This window comes from Vigna unguiculata, chromosome 9 (assembly GCF_037176805.1).
Source record: "Vigna unguiculata cultivar grain cowpea cultivar isolate G323 ecotype 2 chromosome 9, ASM3717680v1, whole genome shotgun sequence".
In the NCBI taxonomy this organism is placed as follows: domain Eukaryota; kingdom Viridiplantae; phylum Streptophyta; class Magnoliopsida; order Fabales; family Fabaceae; genus Vigna; species Vigna unguiculata.
In genome coordinates this window covers 44,736,043-44,747,198 of record NC_140800.1, presented here as the reverse complement: position 1 = coordinate 44,747,198, position 11,156 = coordinate 44,736,043, and the positions used below count along the sequence as shown (strand labels likewise).

At 34.1% G+C, this 11,156-nt stretch overlaps 1 protein-coding gene and 1 long non-coding RNA gene across 2 annotated transcripts; one reads left to right on the top strand and one right to left on the bottom strand.

Moving 5' to 3' along the window:
* The first annotated feature begins 366 nt into the window (after positions 1-366).
* LOC114163211 (uncharacterized) lies at positions 367-5,390 on the top strand. Its single transcript, XR_003599385.1, has 5 exons — positions 367-1,835; positions 1,915-2,751; positions 4,119-4,256; positions 4,483-4,520; positions 4,606-5,390. It is a non-coding gene; the product is annotated as an uncharacterized LOC114163211 (long non-coding RNA).
* A 1,107-nt stretch (positions 5,391-6,497) lies between these two features.
* On the bottom strand, positions 6,498-8,198 carry LOC114163210 (cysteine proteinase 15A-like). Its single transcript, XM_028047376.2, has 3 exons — positions 7,573-8,198; positions 7,080-7,326; positions 6,498-6,998 (listed from the first exon to the last, which is right to left on the bottom strand). Exons 1-3 carry the CDS (start codon positions 8,146-8,148, stop codon positions 6,715-6,717), a joined length of 1,107 nt encoding a protein of 368 aa, XP_027903177.1. The 5' UTR covers positions 8,149-8,198; the 3' UTR covers positions 6,498-6,714.
* Positions 8,199-11,156: the final 2,958 nt, after the last annotated feature.

The following is an 11,156-nucleotide window of genomic DNA, read 5'->3' as shown; positions in this document are numbered from 1 at the left end:
CAAGTTAGGCAATCTCAATTCTACAGTTTTAATTTAAAGAATTTTGTGATCGTTGTTGTAGATTACTCTAGTGTTATATATTAAGTTAAATAATACTATTCCTTTCAATAAGTAGGAATTTAATTAATTCATAATTTTGAGTTGATGGGAAGGGGTTATTTAATGATAATTTTTACGAAAAAAAAACATTCTTTTAGATATGTGTCATTTTCTTATTGTGTTTTTTTAATCCTTAAATGCAAAACAAAAGTTAAAAAACTGACGTGAAAAAAAAAAAAAGAATAGTACGAAATATATATATATTATTTGTATGCGCGGGAAGGTGAGAAAACATTAGAAACCGAGAGATGGAAATAGGGGCAAGATTTGATTTACCAATGAACTCTTTTTCTGTAGAACAAGAGCATTTGCCTCACAGTTTGGTTAATTTATTTTGTGTTTGTGCATTTTTAGAAGTCCTAACGGTGAATCAATGTCGTTTTCTCCAAGGATGGATATGCTACAGTCAGAACCTACGCAAATGGTTCAATTGATCATTCCAATCGAATCAGCTTATCATCCAGTTCTTACTCAGCGTTCTCAGCCTTTAATTCTAAAACGTGCGACTCCTCTTCAATTTCATTGCTCTTGTTTTAGATTCTTTTACACTGAATTTTGAAACCTACATTGCTACGACTGTTGTTGCTCTGATTCACTTTTTTCAGTTGTGTTTTCATGCCTTCATCTCTCTGAATATTTCTTACATTGGTAACTATTTATTTAAGTTTATTCGTCCGCTAAATGTAGATAAAAATCCATTCCATCAAACTTATGCCTCTCAGGTGCATATCAAATCCCTGTCTGTGTTTGCGTTCTGGTTGCATTTAAAAAAATAAAAATATAAATAAGAGTCATACGTGTGTTATTGAAGAGGTTGAAACTCTAATGCCATGAGATTTGGATAAACTGCATAATATTTTGGTGTCCTTGCATTGTGTGAATGGTCTTATTGGAATTGTTTTTATCGTTAGTTGATTGTAAGCAATTTTACAGTATTCACATTTTGTTGAAAACACGACCACCATTCATGTTATTGTAAATATGTAATGGAAAATTGAATTCTATTATTGCTATCTTAAGCACATTGGAGAATTCCTTCAAGTAAATATGACTAGGTCATCTTAGTACTTGTTTGTATTAAATTAAAGTACGATGGAATGGATTTGGATAAAACTAATTTTGAATTGTTGAACTAATTCGACATGTGCTCAAATTGAAGTTGAAATATCTCAAAAGGGGTTACATGCTCTGAAAATTTTGTCACGGGTTCTTCTGTTCAAGAACGCAGTATCTGGTGAACTTTTTTTTTTTTGTTTGTGTCTTGGTTAAACATGAAGAACTTCAACCTGATCTCCTTCAGATTAACGCAAACAATGAGAAATTGAAACACGCTTACAATGAGGCATCAGAGTATATAAACTTGTTCAAAAGAAGGTATGGTTTGCTAAGTTCTTCACTGCCACAAATTCTATAATCGCTTCTAATTAGGTTAACCCTGCTTTTCATCTTTCTTATGTTTAAACTTTAAATAGAAGTATGTACAATACATACTGTTAGTACAGAAGCAAACTTTTTCTCGGGCTTGTTGCATGCATATGATCATTGAGCTTGGTCTTTTCTTTTCTCTCCTTGATTGGATAAGAAAGCAGAGGTCAAAGTAATGCTTTTCTGGTATATCATTTCAGGTTGGCGAATTTTTCTATTCAGCAAAAAATTAATGCTGTAGCACACAGAAAAAACTTGAATTCCAGATAACTGTTGAAAGATCTATTGACAGCCCATTATTATTGGAAAAAGTTAGCTGCAGCTTTGTAGTTTCTATTTGTTACTTTAGAGTTTTGCTCTCTTTCTGATGCTAAGAAAATTTATGCTCAGGAGGAGACAACAACAAAGCAAATTAAGCTGGGGTTTATCAGTGGACTTGTTTCCAGGGAAAAATCAGTTACATTCGAAAAAATTCTATTTCGTGCTACTGGGGGAAACGTGTTTCTCAAATAGGCTGTGGTTGAACATTCTGTTATTGATCTTTTGTCAGGGGAAAAGTTTACTTTAAATTCTTAAATTGAAGTCTTTAACATCTTTCAATTAGATGTGTAGAAACTAATTACTGATTATTACGACCTTGATCGGTTTCAGGAAGACCTGCAGAATTGAAGACTCCATAAATGCAGGATTGCTTGCAAACAATTGGATATCACTTATGAGCAGTGGAGCCTTCAGTTTTGTTTTATTTTAGATAAAGTATTTCATCTTTTTTCATGTTTTCCTTTTCAGCTTTATTGCTAAGCTTCTGCAATTAATGTTCATTCCAATGCTAACTTTTCCTTTCTTCAATTTTAACTTATTGTTTAAGAAGGAAAAAATCCATCTATCACACTCTAAATATACTTAGTATGAATGCGACAAACCAGGTCTGTCCTTGAATTGTGATTTAATTTGAGTTGAGCTGAAGCATACATGTAATGCCGTTTTTACTGGATGGCATAGCTAATTGATTTATTCAATACTTGACAGATTCACAAAGTATTGCAGCAGTTGTTGAGGCGATATTTCAGGTTTTAGGGACAAAGGAATCGCAGCCTACCTATTTTTGCACAAACAATTCACTTCTTCTTTTCAAGAAATAGTAGATGCCTATGGGCGCTTTATGTAGCCCTCAGCATGAGCGTTTCAAATTTCATTCTCCTCTTATTGATAAAAAATCCCTATCAGGTAATTATGATTTGACTTGCACTTTCAATCATAAAGAATCATGCCTAAAGATGCAATAATTTTAATCCAATGTGATGGCGTATATTATACGGGTCCTCTTGGTCGCTCTAACTTTATTTGTTTGTTTGTTTGTTTTGTTATGACTGAGAATAAATATAGAAAGGGAAATCACTACAATATTAGCTTCTGTCATACTTGGTGGCTTGTTAGCAGCCACAGTTTGTCACTTTTTATTCTTGGAATGTAACCAGTACAGATCATAAAATAGCTGTGGATTAATATAAATTTTTGAGACATAATCTATACAAAAAAGAAATTTTAATCCATCAATGATTTTTAGAAATATTTTTGTCAATTAAAACTTGATCTCTGTAACATACCCACACATATGTCCAAACTAAACCCAATAAAAGTGTTAGAACCACACATATCAAGTTGAGTTCTCCACAAACTTGTACTTCATGTGATAATTATATAGGTTATACATAATAATTGTGGTAACTTTTCAAGACATTGTAAATTCATAATTAACATATATATGGTATACTATCACTTACATCTTAAAATAAAGAGATTATCCCCTATCTTTATAATTGAGTTATGAGTCCCCCAAAATGCGCTGCCACCCAAAATTAAAATGAAACTCTGGTGAAGATTCGCAAACCCCAGTAACAAAATAAGAAGTAAAACAAAAAAATTACTTTACCCGTCCAACTATTTATTCTATTCCTTCCCATGCATGCTTAGCTTGCTCTACTTCCACGAAATTTTCCTTTCTTCTTCATTCTCTATCAAGTCTCAATTCCTCTTTGTTTTCCTTGCCATGGATCTCTTGTGGTGCTAAATTATAGATTTATCATATTCTACATTGATTTGTTTTTCGTAGGTCAACATAGAAATAGTGTATTTTATCTCTCTATTGTCAGGATATGTTGACAGCTATGGCCTATATAAGTAAGAAATTAATCTTAGGCCCGTAAATTATGCAAAAAAAAAAAATTGGGATTAGATTGAAATTTATATCGTATTTATAAATTCTCATATTAACCCAACATTTTCATACTCCAGTGATGTATCATGTATATTAAATTTATAGTAGAGCATACTTTCTGAAAAACTGGGGACTGGCATAAGATAATCTACTCTTTTGGCCAACATCCCAAGATACAGTTTTCCAATTCTTACAGATATTAGGATTTGTGGTTTCTTTTAGAGTGTGTCTGGCTAGCCGTTCTATTAATATCTAATATTGCTGAAGTGTTTTGGCCACAGTAATCAAGTCATCAAAGTCCAATAACCGATTCTTTCTTGCTTCTTGATTTATTGATAATCAAACTGAAACTAAATTAATCGTTATTTCTTGACAGAGTCGTCAAGTACCACGAAGCAAATCCTGGTGTATACCCAATTATCACGTTTCCATTCCTTTTTTTTTTCTGTAATGTTCGGTGACTAGGGTCACGGCTTTGTATCTCGTAATCAGAGAGAAACAATTTTCCAGTCAGGTACTTCACTCAAAGTCATGGATTTTTTGTATTCAATCCGAATGTTTCCTCCTATTTTATTTTATGCTTCTATATCAGTTTGTTCAATGTTGTTAATAACGACAGAAACTTGCACCCTATATTATTACGATGATGAAACTCTTCTCAATATGAACTGTACACTGTTTCATTGATGTTAGCTTGTCTTACTACTTTTGACACATGTTTTTCGTACCATGGATGCTAGCACTGAAGCCGTTTCTCCTGAAGAAGCAACATCAAGAAGTACACTCAAAACTACGATTTTATTTTTTTCCTTATCATTTTTATTAAATCACATTCTAATTTTTACTACCTTTCTTCCTCAAAGGCATCAAGGTCGAATCAGAGTCACATAGTGTGCCCCGTGACCATGATGAGTTTGACTTCGGCGAGGTTTTGGTTCACCAACTTATACATATAATCAAATTTGTGCATGGAGCCGCGTGTCTAATACAGCTTCTTATCTACGTTTGCGGGCCCTCAGGTAGGTTGTTGAAAGCCTTCGATTCTCGTCTGTAAAATTTTGTTAGAATTAGTCAAAATTCAACATGGACATGGAATTTGGCTTTTTGATGAACTTGCAACTCGTGGATGGCAAGAACTTTGAATGAAAGTCCAATGAGCTTTGGAATCCTCTGATAACGTCTTAAGAATGGAAGAAACCTCTGAAAATTACTTGGTTTTTAAAGGAGTGCATACGAAACCATCATCTTATGATTGTACCCCAGGCTATTGACTTCGTGAATTGAATGCATCGCCCCTCGGTTAGATTGGATTGAACCATTTATGGTTGACCAGTTGCTAATTTAGCAAATGTAGGTACTGTATCATGGAAGAAACCATAAAAGACAGTAAAACCCACACATATCTTGGTTAGGTCCACATGTATGTGCTATTGATTTGATAGCAAAGTTATCATTAGCTTTGATGAAGAAACCTCGACAGTCGACACTAATTTCTTGTCCTTTTTATTGTATAAGCAAGTTTCGGGATCCGGCCCCTTTTCTGTCATTTCAAGGGTTGGTTGCTTGGAAATTCTAGTGGGGGTAGTTAAATGGCAAAAACTGATACGGTTTTATTGTCGTCCACGCATTAGTTGCACCTACTTGTTCTACAAGATTTTCATACCATTTTATTTTGGAAAATTATTTTTTGGACAAAGTTTTGCTAAGAAACGTATGCGTTGTGATATTTTAACGGATGAAAGAAAAGTTTAACGTGACTTAGAAAGAGAAGAAAAATATTTGATATGTATTGAAAATTAAATCGTAAAAAAAAAGTTTGTCAAAATGTCATAATTTTTTTATTTTAGATAAATTGGTGTCCTGTAGAAATAGAAAAAGTTTCATCAGGTAAGAAAATTACTGGAAATGTAATAAAAGGCAATAACACTTTTTAGATGAAAGTTGAATCTATCAGAAGAGATTATAACATGGTGGGCGAATTAATGTTCGAATTTTCTTTTGAAGATACTTATTTGTTTATTACCCGACAATGCTTCAATTGTTTCTAAAAGATGGTGTTTGTGGGAAAGGGGAACACTTGTTTGGTTAATTAATCAGAAAGATTTAGTGCATTCCTCAACATTTAGGCCACTTTTAGTTCAACCCTTTATTGTAAACCGTTCTACTTTAAATAAATCATATCCTTTCATTATAATTCTTTCCTTTTATTTTGGTCTTGTTCAGCTTAGCTTATTCCGAACTGTAGAGTGTTTTCTATGACGAAGTTCTGCTTCCGGCCTGGGGGTAAGTTCTTTAATTGTGTTATAGAAAAGTGGCGGGCCATTAAAGAAGGTATAACAACACTTTTATTCTCGTTGTCGGCATTTTTGTTTTTATATGTGCCACTGTTGGTGTTTTACTAATAATGGAAACTCTAAGTACTTCCTTGCTTGCTTTGAGACTTCACTGGTGGAGTTCCAGAACAAATTCTACGAAGGTAGATGGCTACAAGTTCTTCCCGTTTTGATTAACATGATGAGGATGAGGTGTAAGTTTAGAAATGCTAGATGATTTCCTTCCAGATAGAAACACGACAGCTAACTTGTCGTGTATGTGAAACTATCCTACATGCTTAAAATCTGGCCCTGCGCAATGGAAAATCTATCTTCCTTGCTTAAAGAAAGACAATTATTTCCAGGAATTGTTTTGATCCGTTAATTCTTGCTGTTTCCAGACCACATTAACATGTCAAATTACTGTAATGTGGCAACCTTAATAATGGGGACACAAATTCATTACATTCAGGTTACATGCAATAACTATCGATTACAGTGGGTAATATTTTGAAGCTAGACAAGCTAGCACAGAGAGTTGCAGAATAAAGTAAATCATAAACATGGTCTTAGTAGTTTCCTCCTTCATAACATTACATCATCCAAATTATTTACATACGCACTATACTGGTGCCTGCTACGACGTTTAGGCATCCATATTTAGTTGTTAGAACTCTGTATATGTATAGCAGCTACAGTTGAGACCATGGAGTCCACCCCACATACATTGTGACCTCGACATATCTTGTAATATCCGTTTTCTCCCCAGCTCTCCCCCCATGAATTCTTTATGATCCAGAAAGGCTTTTCCTTAAACCGAATTGGAGCATAAGCACCAGCACCATAGCCTACCAGAAGAACTCCATGATCCAGGTGCTTGCCGCAGATGTATGGGCATGAGACGCCACCAATATATGTCTGCATAAAAACTGCATTGATACCAACTGTACCACGAAAAGCAAAAGTCAGTGTTTCCTAATCAACAATTCAACATATCTGATTCTTTGGGGGACGATCTAACATACCTGCAAGAGGACCATTCTTCACCAGATTAGCAGCAATTTGTTCTTCGTCAAGGGAAACAACGCTGAAATTAGCTACAGATGCTGCGATTTTGCTCTTATCAAATTTGCAGGGGCCACGGTCTCTTCCGGTGTAAGGATAGTCCTTTTCTTGCATTAGTCCACCAGCCTTCATTGAGTACTCGAATGCAGTGGTCATCAATCCACCGTTACAACCAGAGTCACATGCTCCACGCTCTTCCGGGTCACACTAAGAAAGTTGTAGGCAAAAAATTAATGCACGCTGCTTTTGCAAAACCCAAACCAGTTCACAGAGGTGGTTATTTTTACTTTTTAGCATCTACCTATCTATCAAATTCTCAAAAAAGATTCCACTGATCGGAGCATCATGTTTCAATATATCACAACTTCGATCAAATCAAGTGATATGCAAGTGCATGAAGGACATATTAGCAAAAGGAAGAGACAATACTTTCTATAAATATAAAAGACTAACCTCATGATCACAATCCACGAGTTGTTGCTCGCTGAGGCTCACGAGCTCACCGGTCGAAAGAAAATGAGCACCTTCCAGCGCTCCCACGGCGCTAAACGACCAACACGATCCGCAAGAACCTTGATTCTTGACGCCAGTAACGGCTCCATGGTCGCGCCAATCGAAATCGCTAGGGAGGTCGTTGGTCGGCAGGATCGGAGCCTTCTGAGCGTCGGAGGGAAGACGAAGCGGCTTCAAACCCAGAAACTGGCGGCGAAACTCCGCCGGAGTGAGATCGGAGAACTTCGTGACGCCGTGGACGGCGGAGGGATCAAGCTTCTGGTGCGACTTCGCTCGGAGCAAGTTATTCTTGAAGATGCGGAAGCGGTGGTCGTGCTCCTCCTGCGTGGCGTAGGTCCTGCCGAACTTCGCCTTGAAGGCGGAGAAGTGGTGCTCGGCGTTGAGCAGGTGCTCCTCCGCGTCCGGCACCACTTGACGGATCAGAAGGTCATCTTCACCGTCGATCCGTTCGGCGATGGCTAAGGTGGCGGAGAAAAGGAGGAGACTGAAGAGGAAGAAGAGTGAGGGAGTAGCCATTGGAAGAAGAAAAAGCTGAGAAAGAGCAATGGATATGTTGATCTTTGGGGGAATCTTTATGCACGCTTCCCAGATTATTGTAAACGATGTAACCAATGCGATGTCCACACGTGTTTCTCTATTATTGAGGTTAGATAAAGCATCTTCTTAGCCCATGTTTCAGGCCCACTTATCCTCTTGGCCGGATATTTTCACATTAATTTTCCTCAAATATGAATTAAAACTGATATTATTATTTTATGAAATAAACCTCACAAAAATTGCCTCTATTTTTTTTTTTATCTCAACTCTTATGTTAGGCTGACTCTAATAAATGCGTTGAATCGTGATTCTTAACGGGAAAATCTAATTATAATTTTGAGAACCTAAAATTTAGTTGAAAACCCTTTTTGTTTAGTTTAACTTTTCTCAATAAAGACACAAGAATAAAAAGGGGTTTACAATTTTAAAAAAGTACCAAAAAAATATTTTATTTTCTTGCTTGATAATTTATTATGTCCTACTAAAAGTTAAAAATAAAAATAAAAATGATTTTTGGACCTATCCAACACTCGATTTATCGATACGAAATTATTTTTGTTTAACGAGTGGTTTATAATTTTGACGTTGTGAATTCAATTGTATTAAATATCCGAAAATCTAGTTTTGTCATTTATAATAATTTGGTTAACTTAAATAGGACGCCTCTTTTATCGAATATATCCGCCGTCTTTAAAAAATTTAATTAAATTACAATATTTAAACCTCCATGGTTTGGGCCAATGAAATATAACTTCTTTAACAAGTTACATGTTTTCGTTTTTATTCAACTAGTTGCAATTTTTTTTCCACCCTTTTTATTTTGTAGATATTTATTAGTGGAAGATGTTTTTTTTTTTATCTTTCTTTAAAATGTCTCCATCAAAAAAGTGTTATGAAATAATGATTGTCCATTGATTTGATATATTTACTCATATGATTACTCTTTATGGTAAATATTTGTATTAACTAAGTTGATTTGTTTCCTTTAGGGATTATCTATTGTATCTATAAATAGGACTCTTCCTATCAATAATAATACACTCATGAGTTGCTTTCCATATTCTCTCATTCTCTATTCTCTCTTGTTTCTTCTCTTCTCTATTATCTGTCAGTCATTCTTTATGTTATTCGCTTTATTTCATAACACGTTATCAGCACGATGCTCCAACCAATTGAGGACTAGTGGAAGCTTTTTCTCTATAACGACAGTGTTATGCGTGTCTCAATCCAGGCTCTTTCTAATCCTTTCTCAAATTATAATTTTAGCTTATATTCTTCCTCTTGTGATAAGAATTATTTAACTTTATCAATTTTCATCTTCGTCTTATTATTTTTATTTTTATTTTGACGGTGATTATTATTATTAATATAATTATTTTATGTGCTAGTTCTAAACACACGAAATGTTGCAAAATTTGGATTTGTGACCCTTGATATTACAAGGAAGAATTCCTTATATTGGATTTTAAATGTTGAAATATATTTAGATGCAATGGATATTGGGATACCATTAAATATAGAAATAAAGCATCTAAGCAACATGACAAAAATATTGTGAAAAGAGATTTCACAAATATTGTGAATTTATTTCATGCCTATGTATGGTTGGCTGGACAAAGCAATAAAGCTTTTGATGAAAAATCATGAGATCCGTCTAATATGCTCCATTCCCAGAAGTGAATACAGCAATCAATATTATGAATTTATTTCATGCCTTTGTATGGTTGAACAAAGCAATGAGCTTTTGACCTCAAGAAAATCATGAAACCTGTCCAAATTGGTTCTGCTTCATTCCCATAAGTGAATGCAGCAACATTTTATTTATATTTTCATGATCGTGATCATGATCATGATCTTGAGTTTGGACATGGTTATAAAGAAAATTTCAAATACACATTTTGTCACCAGAAGTGGCATAATAATGTGAAAAAAAAAAGAAAAGGAAAATGTGAAAATATTGACAAAAAGATGAAAGTATATATTATCATTACGGTGGTAAAGGCCATTTGAGTTGTACTTATTGTACACCAAAGCATCTTACAAATAATGAGAAGAACATAGAAACACAATTTGTTTATGAAGATAGTGGTTCTGATTATGGCCATATGGATGCTACTCATCTTGATATTGTTATTTTCTTTGCTAAAGCAAATGGAAGCATTGATCACCTCATTGATTATGAGAGTGTTAAAAAAAAATCTCATATTGATATTTACGTTTATATGAAAAACGAATGTTTGCACTAGTACCAAAATAATATGCCTTATTGATAGTGCAACAACTTATACAATTCTCAAGAGTAATAAATTTTTTTTCTTGTTTGATAATGTGAGACATCGATGTTAGTATTATTTATAGTACTACAAATATATTTGAAGACTCTAAAAGAGCTACTATACTTCTACCAAGAAGTTGAATAGAAACTTATTAAGTTTCAATGATATTTGTCTAAATGGATATTATATTGAGACAAACAATGAAAAAGATATGAAATATCTTTATATCTCTATGATTGAGTTGAAAAAGAAAGTGTATTGGAGAAATTATCAACATTCTCTTATAGTTTGTAGTACAAGTTTATTAGTACAATTTAAATGCATATCATGGTAAACCAGAAGTTTACAAATCAAAATGATTGTCTTGTTTGACATGATCAGTTATTATGATGCGAAAAAAAAGGGGTTGAAAAACTCATGTGAACACGTTTCAAGCGTGGTAGACCTATTGGTCCCAAAGATAAAAACTCTTGAATGAGAAAGGGGGCTAATATGCAAAATAACCTAATAAAAAAGGTTGAAATCCCAAAAGATTCATTTTACATAATTAATGATTCAGTTCCAAAAGAACCTCAGGTACCTGAAATGGTTGAAAATGATGAGATCTCAATAAATTATGTCATGAATCATATAATATGAAACCAAAATGAAGTTAACATTGACGAAACTTTTACTTATAACATAGCGATGAATGTTATGAATGACAATGAG